At 38.3% G+C, this 16558-nt stretch overlaps 1 protein-coding gene across 2 annotated transcripts; it reads right to left on the bottom strand.

The window, feature by feature from the left end:
* Positions 1-12768: 12768 nt before the first annotated feature.
* LOC145044264 (Protein kinase superfamily protein) lies at positions 12769-15498 on the bottom strand. 2 transcript variants are annotated; one of them, XM_078993147.1, is made up of 8 exons: positions 15363-15489; positions 15039-15222; positions 14551-14760; positions 14255-14472; positions 14055-14181; positions 13883-13960; positions 13484-13673; positions 12769-13379 (listed from the first exon to the last, which is right to left on the bottom strand). In XM_078993147.1, exons 3-8 carry the CDS (start codon positions 14696-14698, stop codon positions 12980-12982), a joined length of 1161 nt encoding a protein of 386 aa, XP_078849273.1. In that variant the 5' UTR covers positions 14699-14760; positions 15039-15222; positions 15363-15489; the 3' UTR covers positions 12769-12979. The 2 variants fall into 2 exon arrangements, with proteins under 2 accessions (XP_078849273.1, XP_078849272.1); XM_078993146.1 differs by having other exon boundaries at positions 15039-15498.
* Positions 15499-16558: the final 1060 nt, after the last annotated feature.

Here is a 16558-nt window from a genome sequence, read left to right as displayed (position 1 = left end):
ATCGTGTCCCTTGCCGCACTTTTCGCAAGTGCGGCCCTTCTGGCCTCCAGATCTCGAATCGGCAGGCTTTCCCCGCTTGGCTGCCGGCTGAGACTGTGTCGACCGCCTATCCAACCCCTAAGACTCGGCCTCCTCCCTGTCCTGAGTCTCCAACTCAATCTCCCTCTTCCGGGAATTTGCCTGAAGCTCAGCAAATATCTGGTAAGTCGACTTCGATACGAACTCCCGAATGTCCCTCCTCAGAATGCTCAAGTACCAGCTCATGCGTGCCTGCTCAGACGACACGTGCTCAGGGTAGAACATCTCCCTCTCATGAAACTTCCTGGTGATCACCGTAACTGACTTAGTACCCTGCTTGAGGGTCAAGAACTCATGGGCCAACTGTTCACTTTTCCACCGGGGGAACGTAGTCGTCTCTACACATAGTGGTGAACCTCTCCCAGGTCACCATTGAGATCTCCGCAGAAGTAAGATGCACCATCACAAATTTCCACCAATCCTTCGCTCCCAAGCGAAGCTGGTTCAGTGCAAACCGAACCCTCAGATGCTCTACGCACGAACAGGTGTAGAAGCATCCCTCAATATCAGATATCCATCTCATCAGAACAATTGGATCATGCGTCCCATCAAACTCTGGTGGCTTCATGTTGCTGAACTCCTGATACAGTAACGAGTCACCCCCCTACGGCCTGGCAGAAGCAACGATTGCGGTAGCCGCGGCAACAGTAGCGTCAGTAAGAGCGGCGTACCGCTCATCAAAGTCTCAATTAGTGTGGTCTAGATATACCTGAACATCTCTGGTATCTCAGCTCAGATGGCTGCAGCCACCTCATCATGAATCATCTGGTGGAGCTCTTCATCGCTCACACCCCCCTTCGCTAGTCCCCGGTCTGTGGCGTGTCCCAACCATAATGTCTCTGAAATACAACATAAAAAAATATCAGGGACTCGCTCAATCGCACTCGCACATGATAACTCAACCCTACTTGTTTCCTAGTATCCTAAGGATTCCTACTTGGACTGCACACTGATCCGGTGTTGCCAATATTACGGGCCCTATACTACCTTCCATACCGCATCAGTATTCATTCCAAGACACTCTCCAAGGATCCCAAGTCACAAGTACTCTATCTCTTGCCACACATAAGCTACCCTTTGGTAGGTCCTCATAGCACCTCATTTCTACCTATTCACTCACAAGCATCCAATAGCAGCAAAAATCTTCCTAGGCTAAGGCATCACAAATCAGGCCACTCTAGTCCTAATATGAATACCTATCCTACTCTAGCATGCATAACACATTACAACATATTTCTTAACACATAATGTAAGGGTAATTTAGGAAATCACCGTTCAGGTGTTGGCTGATCGTACACACCGCTTTCTTCTGTTTCCTCGATTCCTTTTTATTCTTTTAGGAAAAATTGTTTATTTATGAAAACCTCCTCAAATCCTCAGTTTGAGTTCAAATACACCCGAAGATGAATCTGAATCCCTCAAACCAAGGCTTTGATACCAACTTGTAACACCGTGAAATTTCAAAACAATTTTTCATTTTAAATTAATAAGAATACTCCAATCACAATTCTCAAAAACGTGTATCAATTGTTTTTACATAACATAAGTGCAAATCAAAATCCCCAGAATCTCAAAACATCTCCACCATAAGTGTGTATTGATCATGTCGGCGCCTTCCCGCGATCATCAGTGGTACCTGAAACACATAACACACAAACGGTAAGCAATAATGCTTAGTGATTTCCCCAAAATACCACGTACAACACATACGCCTTTCCAGGCCATAGCTCTATGGGATCTTCCGATCCAAGTGTCTCAGGGGATTTCCATCTTATAACTCTGTTGACCTTCCGGTCCATATCATCATACTCATATCATAACATATTACATATACAACATACATCACATTTTCATCATACACATAAGACCTTCCGGTCACACATAATCACCCCATCGGGTAAGGCATAGTGAGAAGACTCACCTCAAGGATGTCGGATGATCACTCACACTCAATCTTCCGACCTAGCTTCCTCATATAGTATAGATACATCTCTAATTAATACCTACCCGACTTAGTTTGACTAATGCTCTTAAGTCAACACAAGTCAACTATGGTCAACGCTGGTTAATGGACACCCCTTCGGTCCAACTCGTCGAGTCAGGCATTGACTCGATGAGTTCAGACGTGAACTTCAGTCCCCTAAATCCCAACTGACTTACCGAGTCTTTCCCCCAACTCAGCGAGTCACCAACTGTGTGAGTCAAGGGACAACCCGGTCCGACTCGTCGAGTCTGCTCATGGACTCGGCGAGTTCATTCCATGCTCGAACTCAAATGGTCTTCTGAGGTCAGATTGTTCCTCTAATCCATAGATCTGACCTTCCTAAGCTCAATAAACACGTAAAGGGTCGAACTTAATACTCATGCATCATCCAAATAACTCTACTTGAAGCATTTGCCCCAAATACAACATCCTAATCCATTTCTTCCATAACTCATCATAAAGCACGATGGATCAAGCTCTCTGGACCACTATAGGTCCAAATCCGAAGTCTAAACATGATAAGGGACCATACATCCAACAATCATCCCAATAAAGGGTATAGAAAACCCTAGATCCATGGATTCTTCAACAAAACAGAAAAAGGATCAATATGCTACCTCAAGGATGATGTTCTTTGCTCGAGATCCACAGATATGCAACCTTCTTGGCCTCCTCTAAGCTGGAACCACCTTCTTCTTGCAAACCCAACCCACAAAGATCAAATAATGGATTTTTTCCTCTCACAAATGCTCAAGCACTCTTAGGGTTTCTCTCAAGGGTCTGGTAGCCGCAAATGGTGGCTATAAGGGTCCTTAAATAGGTCCCACACCCCAGAAATTAGGGTTTCTTTCGCCAGCTCTGACTCGATGATGGGTAGTTGAATTCCTAGGGTAAAATCCTAAGGAAGATAATAGGGATGGGTAATTGAGTTGATTGTTTGATGGTTTAATATAATAATTATATTATTGTGGGTTGAAAACCCTATATGCTCACCAGGGTCCCAAGCCTGACCCACTCAGTTTCCTTTGTATCACAGGTATCAATGCAAAGACATATTTCACAGAGAGATTTAAAGGAGATATAAATCATTAGTGTAATTGAATGTAAGTTCTGTTTATGCTTATATGTATGTATCGGAACATGACATCCCGAGGTTTTCTTAATAAATGAAAATACATTCTCTTTGAGAAATGTTTTGATAAGTTATTATCATATCTTGTATTGAGAACAAATTCCGCACCTATTTTCTTTAAAAGATTACTCTGATTTTATAAAACAAAGCATAAACAAATCGGTCTTTTCTGGCCGTGAAAATGGGGATGTCACAGTTGGTATCAGAGCATTAGTTTAAGCGAACTAGGAATTTTTAGGAAATTTCTAGACTTAAACTTAGAATGCTAAGTAATGATTGTGAGGAGTGTGTCTAAAATATGTTAGGTAGTACACCTAAATTGACACAAGCACTAGTTTATTTTAGGAATGATGCCTAAAATTCTTTTATGTGCTAAATGTTTTGTGTGATAGCTATATTGGTGCTATTATTTGTTCGGATCTATGGTCTGTTGCCGACCGGATCTGGAAACCTTATGTGTTTAGGATTCTAAGCGTATGGCTACGATATTAGAACTAACATATAAATCTTTTGGAGTGATAAGGACGATTTGAATATCTATCGTGATTGAGGATCTAATTTCACCTTATTCGGTGTGTAGATCAAAAATGGTGAGAACAAGAAGTGGAGTTGGAAATGCTGATGAAAACAGGAATCAACCACTAGCGATTGAGCAAATACCTGTCGTAGCAGCAGCACCTGAGCCGATGACAATGGATGGTGTACAATTGATGATTCAAACGATGTTAGATCGTCAAATGGAGGAGACTAGGCGGTTGCTTCAACGGAATCATGAAGAACTGTCAATTCGTGTGGAAGAGCCTGAATTATATGAAGGGCACTCGGAAGGTGGAAACTTCAGTGGGTCTGTTGGTCAAGCCAACCCACCAATAGTTAGGCAACACAACCATGATGGAAGGAATGATGGAATGGGATGCAAGTACAAGGACTTTCTAACTTGCAAACCATCTACCTTCAATGGAAAAGAGGATCCGATTGGAGTTATGGATTGGATCTCAGAAATGGAGTTAGCCTTCATGACTTGTGGCTGCAGAGTCAAGTTGCAGACTATCTATGCAGTGCGTCAGTTCCGAGGTGGAGCCGTTCGATGGTGGAACACTCTAGGGAAGATCCTAAGCCCTAATGAGCCACTGCAACTGACCTGTGTAGAGTTCTTGGTGCAATTCAAGCGCAAGTTCTGGTCCGCCCAAAACCTGCTAGAGTTGGAGAACAAATTTCTGATATTGAAGAAAGGCAGCATGTCAGTGGATGAATACACTAATGCCTTCACAGACAAGATGGAGTTTGCTTTGCGCATCATCCTAGACGAACTGAAAAAAGTCGACCGGTACGCAAAAGGACTCCCTTGGAGTATGCGGTGCCAGTGCGTCAGGCACCTACTCTAGAGGTAGCTATTTGGGCTGCCAAGTCTGTTGAGAATATGATCAAGGGGAGGCTGACAGTAAGGTTGAAGTTGGTGAGAAGATAAAGTTAGAAGGAACTTCAGGTTTTTAATGAGAAAAGAAAATTCTCGAAGTCTGGAGGAGGAGGAAGGGATGAGGCAAGGTGGTGCGATAAGTGCAAGAAGAAGCACTCGGGAAAATGTGGCGTGGAGGTGACATGTTTCAAGTGTGGAAAGCATGGGCACTACGCCGATGAATATATTTTCAACAAAAAGGTGTGTTACAAATGTAACGAAGAAGGGCACTTCAAGCAAGACTGCCCAAGGAAAAATCAAGCAGCAAGGCTAGAGGCGCCGCCAAAGCTAAAGGCAAGAGCATTTCAAATGATCCTTGATGAAGCAGATGGCAATGCAAGGAATCAGGAATAAGGATCTTATATCTAAAGATCAAGTTATAAAGTAACGATATGAAAAGTATCATGTATGTAGCCTATTAGAGGCATAGTATAGGGTGAACTTGAACTTTTGTGTAATCATTTCAAGGAATTAATATAAACCCTAGTTTTGATAACTGATGTGTTGAATGATTGTTTGATTTTCTTGTATGGTGACTTGGTCGACTGCGGGACAATACTTGGGACGAGTATGAGTAGGTGTGAAAGGTAGTAGATGCATATATTACCGGAAGCATAGGACTCACACTTGGATCAGGGAAAGTCACAAGGTTACCAAGAAGCTAGTGATTGATTCCATTTTATTCTGGTATGTCATTACCATTGTTTCGGTAATGACTAGTAATATGGTTCTTGTTCCGACCCTAGTGGTCATGTTTAAATTTGAGTTCGACTACGAGGAGTATGTTATGTGGTCTAGAGGACCAAGTTAGATGTAACATCTGACTTAAGTCAGAAGGTTGAAGTTAATGCGATTGATAGTGTCGCACTCGTTGTTAAAAGAAGTTTGTAGGTAGAAATGCTACATGCTGAAATGTGATTATATCACATTAGAATATGAAGGAAGGTATATTCCATTTTGGAATTTAACTATAAGAGACCTGAGTCTAAGCATTGCATCATTTGATGAGAGGTCAGTAGAGCACGACCCATCGGTTTGTTACAATAGATAAAGGAAAGTATTTATCTTGAGAAGAAGAAGGAGTCCGTAATAACGACTTATTTGGTAACTCGAGGGTTACGATTGAAAGTACAACATAGTACGATAAGCAGATGCAAGATTGGGCATCGTCTACGGTCAAGAAAGCCATATAGTTAAATACTCTTTCGAGGAAACATAGAATTTACAGTTATTACCTAGGATGAAGAGATAGCGTATGGAATCATTATACAAGTTCTATTTTCGTTGATGATTCCGGGACGTAATCATCCTAAGGGGGAGATAATTGTAACGCCCGTAGATCAGGGCTAGTCAATTTAGAGACGATAAGCGTCAAAAATGACTTTTTGATAAAAGATTATTTAGAATGAATAATCTTAACTAAGTTGTAGTATATGTTACAAGGATTCCGTACATATAAAGAACGCCGAAATCCAATTTATAACGAAGAAGTTATGACTTGTCCAAGTTTCGCGACAGAACCGGCACGACACAGCGCGACGTAAAAAGTGAATTTACGTTAGAGCAATATTTAGCCTTAGCAATCTAAATGAAAGTCGTAGAATACGTTAAACCGAGAGCGTGCATAAAAAGAACGCCAAAATCTGACTTCGTATGAGGAAGTTATGATTTTTCGAAGTTTCGACTTAGCGGTATGCAGCCCGAATACTCGATTTGAGACCGAGCGGTTTTTACCCGAAACAATCTAAATGAGAATCGAAGATCTCATTAACTGTAGTAAAACGATAAAAAGATAGGCGAAAACGGACGTCGGATGAAGAAGTTATGATTTTATAACGGAGTTTTCCTGTCCCGGCCTACTAAAAATAAATAATAAAAATAAAGTCAAAATTAGCCGACAGAGTCTAAACGAAAGTTGTAGATCGTAATCTCACCTACGCGTGGATATAAAAAACATCGAAAACAGAGTTCGTATGAGGAAGATATGAATTTTTGAAGTTTATTAAATATTTTCGATATTTTATTTAAATATAAATTTTCGATATCATCCAAGAGGGGAGTCACCGGGCTTATCCAGGTTACACCCCGCGTAAATCGCAAATCTAGACCCTATAAAAGGGAGTCGAGTGCAGCCGATTCATTTGCTCATTTTCTCTTCTTTCTCTCGCGTTTTTGCATCGTTTTTCGTGTAAGAATTATCCCGAAGCCCCGGTATCATTCCCAAGCCCCGAAGCAAGTCCCGAGGCTCCCAAGATCCCAAGAAGTGCGATTCCTGAGCCGAAGCTCTGCCCGCAAGAAGTTTGATTTTTGTGGAGATCTTCTAGATCTACCGAAGAATACTACTTCTGCAAGTTGTAGTGCTGTCCGATCATCTTCTGATCAAGTGAGTGTGTAGTTACTTTCTTCTAACACATAAATATTAAGTATTTGCTATGAAATATGTGTTATGTGTATAATATAAAGTTGTTTATATATGTGGGTGTATAGTCCCTTTCATAAACACGGGTATAATACAAGTATTGTTTGAATGTGTTTGTTACTTTCTTCTAACACATAAATATGAAGTATTTGTTATAAAACACGTGCTATGGTTTTATATATTGGTTGTTTATTTGAGATGAGTGTGGAATGGAGGTTTTATATAGTTTCAAATGAGTTAAACTGTATATGTATTTATATCTACAAATATGTTGGGTAGAACATGGGTAGATGAGATAGTTGGTATGTGATAAAATGATGAGGTATGAAAGATGATTAAGAATGATATTGGCAGATGCACCAATTAGAGAATGTCATAATGCTAGCAGATGCGCTTAAGCATAGTATTGGTAGATGCACCAAATAGAGAATGACATAATACTAGTAGATGCACTTAAGCATAGTACTGGTGGATGCACCAAATAGAGAATGACATAATACTAGTAGATGCACTTAAGCATGGTATTGGTAGATGAACCTAAAAGAGCTTGCCATAATGCTAGCAGATGCGCTTAGGAATAATATTGGTAGATGCACCAAATAGAGAATGTCATAATACTAGCAGATGCGCTTAAGGATAATATTGGCAGATGTGCCTAAGAGTGAATGTCGTAATCCTGGCAGAGGCGCTTAAAGGATAATGTTGGCAAATGTGCCTTATGTAGCAATGGAAGTTTGTGCTAATTCCTTAGGTCAATCCTTAGGAATGAAAGAATGATGGGTAGTTGAATTCCTAGGGTAAAATCCTAAGGAAGATAATAGGGATGGGTAATTGAGTTGATTGTTTGATGGTTTAATATAATAATTATATTATTGTGGGTTGAAAACCCTATATGCTCACCAGGGTCCCAAGCCTGACCCACTCAGTTTCCTTTGTATCACAGGTATCAATGCGAAGACATATTTCACAGAGAGATTTAAAGGAGATATAAATCATTAGTGTAATTGAATGTAAGTTCTGTTTATGCTTATATGTCTGTATCGGAACATGACATCCCGAGGTTTTATTAATAAATGAAAATACATTCTCTTTGAGAAATGTTTTGATAAGTTATTATCATATCTTGTATTGGGAACAAATTCCACACCTATTTTCTTTAAAAGATTACTCTGATTTTATAAAACAAAGCATAAACAAATCGGTCTTTTCTGGCCGTGAAAATGGGGATGTCACAAAATAGTAAACAAGCAACAACATCATCCATTGCATTATAAGTAAAGTTTTAATACATGTGTGTTCTTTCATTGTAATAAGACACCAAAAATATATAATCAAAATAAAAGATGAGACTTGTCTGCTCCGTCTTCTCAAAACCTGGCCACCGTACCTGTCTACTGATGACCTGAGAATACAAGTTATTTTGAAAGAGAGTATCAGCTTTAAAGCTGGTGAATTCATAAGAATTTAAGTGTCCTTGTCTTGTTTTGAAAAACTGTTATGAATGTCATGTAAACCTTTAAGTAAGACAGTTGATATAAGTATGAAAACCCTAAGAAATCCCTTATTTCCTACTAGTATGAAATGTAGTCTTCTACCAAGACCCGAATGTTTTGTTATGACAATGTAGTCTTCTACCAAGACCCGAATGTTTTTGTAAGTAAAAATGATAGTTTTTCCTTTCTGTTGACTCGTACTAAAAGTACTTAGTCTAACTCCTCGTTTATGTGAATGTATCACATAATAAAGTAAATAGGAAAATGTACTAATGTAAGTGTTATCACTGGGTACTAGGACTAACACAACATCGCAATAAGCCAAATATATAACCTAATGAACATCTGAAGATTATCCAATTGTCCTCTGTAGCAGCAGCAGGGAGTAGGAAGGGTTAGTCCCAAAATCGATCTACCTAGTATAAGTAGTAACCTTAGACCTCCGTAGATGGTCATCGACCACTGGTGCTAATCAGTGGGATTCGGAATAGTTAGTCCCGCCTAGATATCCCATTGAACCGGGATAGGAAAGATAATTTACACAGAAAGTACTAATAAATCATCTTCGCAAGTCAAGATACGAGTATCCAGGTAAGTGAATACAGGATGATGCATCTATGTAACAGTGTTCATGTATGGTATTCATGTAAGTGTGTTCATGTATTAGGTAAGTATATGTAAACATGTTCATGTATCAGGTAAGCATATGTATGTGTACTCATGTATCAGGTAATGTACCGGTGTAGACTCATGAATGAACTGACTCTTGTGTGATTCCTTGTAATAGGAATAATGTTTGATATCTTCAAATTGTCCCTATGATAATTTATTGAAAGGTAGTTGGTTGTTCAAGAAGGTAAACGTAATGGTTTTGCAAGGTATCTAAGAGTTTTGAATAATAATTAAGAGTGACTTGATGTCATGTTAATAAACATTTCAAAACTAATACTTTTATTATCAAGGTATTTTAAGATGGAAAACCATTTAATGCATCACATTTTGTAGTATGTGAAATCTGTTGGATGAAAACATAGTTATAAAATATTATGAGTGATTTAATAACATGGTGTTTTCTACTTGTACCCCCCCCCCCCCATTAAAGCATTTAAAAACCTTTAAAATATTCATTTAGGGGTATGAACTCACCTGTAGATGGTGGTTTGGATGAACTGAATGATGTAGGATTGCTAGGTGACAAGTGAAGACTTGTTCACACTCAATGATCCTAGTTAACATATAATCACACATATATGTATCCAATTAGACTTTAAACCACTAATTGACAAAGTTAAGACATCTTAAGGCATGTAAAACACCTTATATAAGTGCTACAAGCCATAAGGATTGCATCTAAGTGCTAAAGGACCTTGCCATTGATTTTGGGGCTCAAGGGTAAACTCCCTTGGAGTTTACGGTTTTGATGGTCAAGACCTAGGGAGTTTACGGCAGTAAACTCTAGTCTTAAGGTCCAAGTGTTGTTTTGTGGTTTAGCAAGCCTTTTGAAGCAATTCTACTAAGTGGTTTAGCCTTTGGAATGGACTAAGGCCACAAAACACCCTCTTTGAGGAGTTTACGGACTAAGGGAATTTTCCTTTGGGTTTACTACCGTAAACCCTTATGGAGAAGTGTATTGCCATGTTTTCAAGTCCCTAACACAAGTAGGTAAATGTATGTGCTAGTTTCTAAGCCTAAGGAAGGAAAAATGACCAACTTATACATACTTTAGGGTGTTTACGGTTTTGGGAGATCCCCAAACCATAAACACCCATATTTGTTGGTTTTAGATGTTTTTCAAGGCTTAGACACATCCAAGGAAGGTTTAATCAATTCAAGGAATGCTTAAACATCAAACTAGGGCTTAGATAAAGACTTAGGCACACTTTGGTGCACTTTATGGTGTTTACGGCCCAAGCATCTCCTTGGACCATGAACACCTCAAGCCTTGTGTTCTTGACACATTTTCTTGGTGCTAACTTGTAATACTATCTCAATAAGACTCAAGGAGTGATGTACTTACAATAAGGAAGCTTGAAGTATGCTAAAAGTCCAAGAACACTTAGTGTGTGTTCTTGGTGTTTTTGGAAATCTAATCAAAAACACAAAAGTGAATGGATGAATAGATGCACAAACACTAGATTAAGTGTTTAATCAACTTGGAATGGATAGAACACTTACAAGTTTGAAGATTTTGAATTGTTTCTAGTTTGCTACTTGAGAGGTTTTCTTGAGTTTACTCTTTTGGGAGTTTACTCTTTTGGATAAATGGGGAGTAAACTCATATTGACTAGACTTAAGGAGTAAACTCATGGATAAGCATGAGTTTTCGGATTTTGGTATGATTTTTCGACTCAAACGAAATAGTTTGGCCGAGAGTTTCTAAGACGCGAGGTGTTTGCGGTTTTTAAAATTTAAAACCCGAGACGACACTTTCTTTCACCCGTTCGTTTAAAAATAATATTAAAATAATCAAACGAACATTATATTTCTTAAAATAAGAAATAATGATATTAATTTATGATACGAAGTGGTTGACTTCTAGGGTTTGACCGAATGAAAATTTCATGTTGTCACATCACCCATTCGCGACCTGACTCGACGAGTCAAAGTACCAACTCATCGAGTCACCTCAACACAATTCAAATTATAATATTAATTAATGTACCTGGGAAACCGGGCGTTACAGTGGTAGTTTGGGGGAGCTCACTAAGCTTCGTGATTACAGGTTCAATTTTTGGTTTCAGATACTTCAGCTAGCAAGGGGAAGAACTGGGGATGATAGCATGTCACACACCACAGTTTTAGCCTGGGAGTTAGACTCTTATATTTTTGACATGATCTTTACATCATTTTTGAACTGAGACATATTTTATGACATTTTGAGACACACGACTTATGGTTTTCATATATTATATTTGGATATTATAGTTTTAGTAATGTTTTCAAATGAAATTTTTGGCTTGTATTTTTGGGATGTTTCATTGAAAGTCAAAGTCAAAGTTTTAAAGTCAAAAGTCAAAAATTAAAAACCAAAATTTTGGGTAGAAAATGGAATTTTAAAATTTGAATTTTGGGCTAAAAGTGTTAAAAATCCAAAAATAGAAACCAAGAAATCAAAGCTTTAAGATATAAGAAAGGAAGATGTTTAACGTGTGTTTTGCTAGATCAAGTGGTAAGGGACTTGGTTGATTACACAGGGGACCCGGGTTCAAAACGTGGCAACCCCTAAAAAATTTTGAGTATTTTCTGAAGGCAGCGAACCCTCGTATGAATGCTAGGCCGCAAACGAGGCTGTTGAGACGTAAACGCGATGACTGAACACGTGCGAGGCCGGCCGTAAAAGGTTCTTCGGTTCGGCCGTGAACATTGCTCCGTATCGTGAAAAAACAGCATTTTTCACCTTTTTAAGCCCAAAAACTCGATCAAAACTCTTTTTTATAAAAAAAACTTGAAGAACAAACCTCCAATATTTCTTCAAAAACGCAAAATCCTTCAAGAAAAAGTGTAAAAACGCTCCTGATCTTGCCAAAATGATTGATACAATCCAAGCTCTGATATCAACTGTAAGTCTCAAATTTACTTGACGTATCTATCAGATCCCATTGATGATGCGGAATCTCAATCAAATGGATGATGTAATATCAAAAAATGAGAAGAAAGAAAAGAAAAATAAGAATAAGATGAATCTTCAATGTTTATATCATTAGAATGATGTTCCAACACAAGATTCACACACTTAGCCCCTTTTGACCGTTGACTCTCTCTACCACCTGACATCTATTTATAGGGAACATGGGCCGTAAACACCCACTTGGGCTGTGAACCCTCCTAACCGCACACACCACATTGACCGAAAACTATTAAAACCTAGAAAAGTAAAATATAAACCATATTTTTGACCTAATAATGGTAACATGTTTGTTGGTTTTTTGTGATACATATATTTGCTGGTCGTGGTTGCATATATAGATATCAATATATAGAGACACAAACTATACAAAGTGCATATACACAACATAAAATAAACATACCTGAAACAATAATGAAGTAAAAGCTAATATTTAACATGGTCTATTTCTTTCTTTTCTCTTTCTAATAATCATAATGGAGTAAAACAGCAATGAACCACTTCCAATTGCAATTCTGAAACTAAACATAAATACATAATAACAAGATCAAGAAACATTCACAAGTACCACATACCAAGCATTAGCGATATCACACACCTTCTCTCCTATATTCACAATGAATACTCTTGTTTGTTCAAGCAATGGTAATTGAGAAAGAAAAAAAAAGTAAATAAAAATCAAGCAGCTGTTCTTTATACACTTATCAAACAGCTGAATATCCTTTTCACAAAAGGAAAAAAAATAAACACACAACAATTTGGAGATGAAATAAATAAATTAATGGAGTTCCATTATTTTGCAGCCCTGAAAAGCTGACTTCCAAGGGTCACAACGGGTGTTCCTTCCCCCATAATAGTCGTCAAGCTCATTTCTTTTTCCAGTATTCGATCCAATTCCATTACCACATAACTCATTGCAGGCCGTCTCTCACTGGAAACCTCCACACATCCAATTATCAACCCAATGTACTCTTCCATACCTTCTGTTGTGAAGCTATTCCCAATTCGTGGATCAATAACAACACTTGACATTGTTCCTTCTTCTTGATGATTTTGCACCCATTCCACAAGATTCTGGTTGGAGTCTGAAGATATCAATCCCACTGCTTCTTTCCCGCTTACCAACTCCAGCAAGAACACACCAAAGCTGTAGACATCACTCTTTTCAGAGAAGCATCTGAACTCCCTCACCCTATACCAGACACACACACAGACACAGACACAGATTCAGCAAAATGCTGCAGGAATTTGAGAGTAACAAACAAACAAAGCCATGGATGAAAAGTAGGGTATCACTCTGGAGCAAGAAAAATCTCATCAGCTGTAATTTGAGAAGACGGGCCTGCTGCTGTGTCAGCTCTTGATAGAAAATTCCGGACCCCTGCATCAGCTACTTTAGCTATGAAGTTCTCATCTACTAAAACATTTGCTGTTTTGAAGTCCTTATGAGTCAACCGGGGGCTGAGTGAGTGGAGGTGAGCCAGACCTGAACACATATATGACACATATAATTAAGGAGCAAAATGTATATAATAACTTAACAGCTCAAATCATTTAACTCACAAAAGAATCTGCATTTTATCTTATAGAAACAAACCAAACCAAAAAAAAAAAAAAAAAACAAAACAAAACACAACAAAAGATGAACTAATACCAGGAAAGCCAAAAATGCTCACTGATTTTGCAGAGGATCACCTTTAGCTGCCCCAAGAGCTATTGAAAGCCTGTGTTTGAATTCAAGCTTCTCTTTAGTAACGTGCTCCCCAGCCCCCCCTGCAGGTTGAAAATTGAAATCATGGAAGTTGATGGATGGATGGATGGATTAAAAAGTAATAATAATATGAATGGATATATATATATATATTACCATACAGGTGGACCGAAACACTTCCATTAGGCACATACTCGTATACAAGAATCTGTTGATCATTTGCCTGGCAGTAACCTAGAAGAGTCACAATATTCCGGTGCTGAATTGATGCCAGATATCTCACCTGAAACAAGTTTAAATCACTCACATAACATATTTCAACTTCACAAATCAAATGAATGAATAAATCTTTTTACCTCTTCAATGAAGTCGTTACTAAAGGGAGCCGGTCGCCTTTTTATGGCTACTAGCATACCATCATCAAGTAAGCCCTTGTACACCTCCCCAAATTTTCCTTCCCCAATCAAACTTTTGTCACTAAAATTCTTTGTAGCCGAACACAATTCTTCAATCTTAAACACCCTTGTTTCTCGGATCACCAATTCCACCCCCTGACCTGGAGGTCTTCCACCACCTGGATTGGATATACATATTACAATCGGTTAATATTTTAAATTAATTGATAAACAAACAATCACAAAAGAAAAGTGACCTTGAGATGGATCAGAAGAGCCCGTCTCTGAAGTTCTAGAAACACTCCTATTATTACAAAAGAAGAACCATGTGACTAAAATCACCACCCCAAGCAAAGCCACAGCTCCTGCAGCTCCTCCGACTATTGCTGCAAGAGTCCTTGACATTTGGTATGAGAACCTTGTCGACTTTTATTCAGCTATGTACAAGTTACTACTTGGCTTGCTCCCTGCATATATACATATCAAACATATCCCATCGGATGTGCCTTAATAACACACAACAAAAATAAGAAGAAGAATGATGTACGAATGAGAGATGAAATCATTGCTTTGACTCAATTGATACAGCGAATTATATGGATGAATATGACAGTAGTTTATCAACAAGTGTAGACTGGTAAAGTACAATGCCTATATACATATGCCAGTTCTGGTAGTTGGTGGTTCTAAATTATCAAGCAGAAATGAATCATTAATTATATAAACAATGAAGGAAAAGCAATACCCAAACTGCTGAGGGCTGGAACAATAATAGCTTAGCAAGATCCCTAAAAGTAAAAGACCCAATGAAATTGCTCAGATCACAGACATCAATTTCTGAATCAAGAATTAGTAGGCATTGGAGTAACCAATCAGCCGAGTACTTCCAGTCGGTTGTAAAGTAACGGATGAATGATTGGGGAATGCGGCTGTAAAGGGATCGGGATACCGAGCTATTAATAATACATACATACATACATACATACATACGGGACTAGTTTGAGCTTAGAGATGAATTTAGAATTGAATTAAAGAAACGGAGGAGGGAAGAAGACCATCATCGCCATACTTTCGTCTCATCAGAGAAACAATGCCGACAGAAAGTGACCTCGCGCCGACACAGACACACACATTCGAAATCCAACTCAAAGGAATATATATTATATATTTTTCAAAAATAATAAATAAAAGAAACAATCCAGCAAGGGAAATTACAGTGAAGAAAAAAGATTTGATTTTTGTCGCTAATTAGCAATGAATCACCAACTCGTACTTATGAATCTTTTCAGTAAATGAAAAACGAGCAGAAGAAATGACGATCCCAAGGTGAAAAGAGCAGCACAGGAGGGAGGAAGAAGAAAAATTACTTATTACGAAACCAATTACACTGCTAGGCTTGCTACTAGTAGTAGTCAGAAAATAAAGAAAGAAAGAGTCTGTGATGGGGGCAACTATGGGCTGTAAAGCAGTAGAATTGGGTTGTCTGGTACTCTCTACTGGTAGGAGAGTTAGTTGGAAGCTTTTGTATTATACTCCTATCTAAAATTCATTTAGAGTAAATTACATCTTCTGTCATAAATATTTTTCATTTCAGTTTTGGTCCTTAAATTAAAATATTCTGGTAATATTTGTAGTCCTTCTTTAAGTGTATGATTATTTTTTCTCCATAAATAAAACTGTTCATTATTTTATTAAGCAGTTGACTTCTTTCCCCTGTTGTCTATGGCAATTGGCAAGAGGCATCTTCGTTAAGGTTAACCCACCCCGACTTCTCTTAAGATTAACACTTTGCTCCCTCTTCTTTTTTCAACTTGTCCAGCAACGTCCCCTGCCCCACGCTATATGTTGGAGTTGGAGGGCTCCTATCATAAAAGATGAGATAGATACCCTTCTCCAGCTAATCAAATAATACCACCATTATTAACTCAATATACAGCAGTTTCACCACCATCTCATTTCCCCCTCAAATTTTAATTTTCATCAACTCACACCCCTAAACCAATACTACTGCCTCTATTTGCATAATTTAAATGATTCATCAAACAAAATGAATTTAATCAAACAAACATTCGCCCTAGGACAAACAAAATCATTTAATTTTTATAATATTCCTATTCGATGTGATTATGTTTGTAAAACATAGTCTTAGTTAACATTGATTGGGAAGGAAGGAACTAGTAATCCATTTAAGAGGACTTTATCCGGGAATGAACTTACTTTTTCTAACTCAGAATGAATTGGAAATGTGAGATGCACTAATCGGAA

This window comes from Lactuca saligna, chromosome 4 (genome assembly GCF_052625555.1).
Source record: "Lactuca saligna cultivar CGN05327 chromosome 4, ASM5262555v1, whole genome shotgun sequence".
In the NCBI taxonomy this organism is placed as follows: Eukaryota; Viridiplantae; Streptophyta; class Magnoliopsida; order Asterales; family Asteraceae; genus Lactuca; species Lactuca saligna.
This window is presented reverse-complemented; position numbering and strand designations above follow the sequence as displayed.

Excerpts from the sequence above, each read along its gene's own strand:
- LOC145044264 (XM_078993146.1), bottom strand. The coding sequence starts at position 14,698 with ATGTCAAGGACTCTTGCAGCAATAGTCGGAGGAGCTGCAGGAGCTGTG. Across the intron at positions 14,473-14,550 it reads CTCTTCTGATCCATCTCAAG|GTGGTGGAAGACCTCCAGGT; the intron begins GTCACTTTTCTT and ends TATCCAATCCAG. Across the intron at positions 13,674-13,882 it reads AGCTCTTGGGGCAGCTAAAG|GTCTGGCTCACCTCCACTCA; the intron begins GTGATCCTCTGC and ends ATATGTGTTCAG.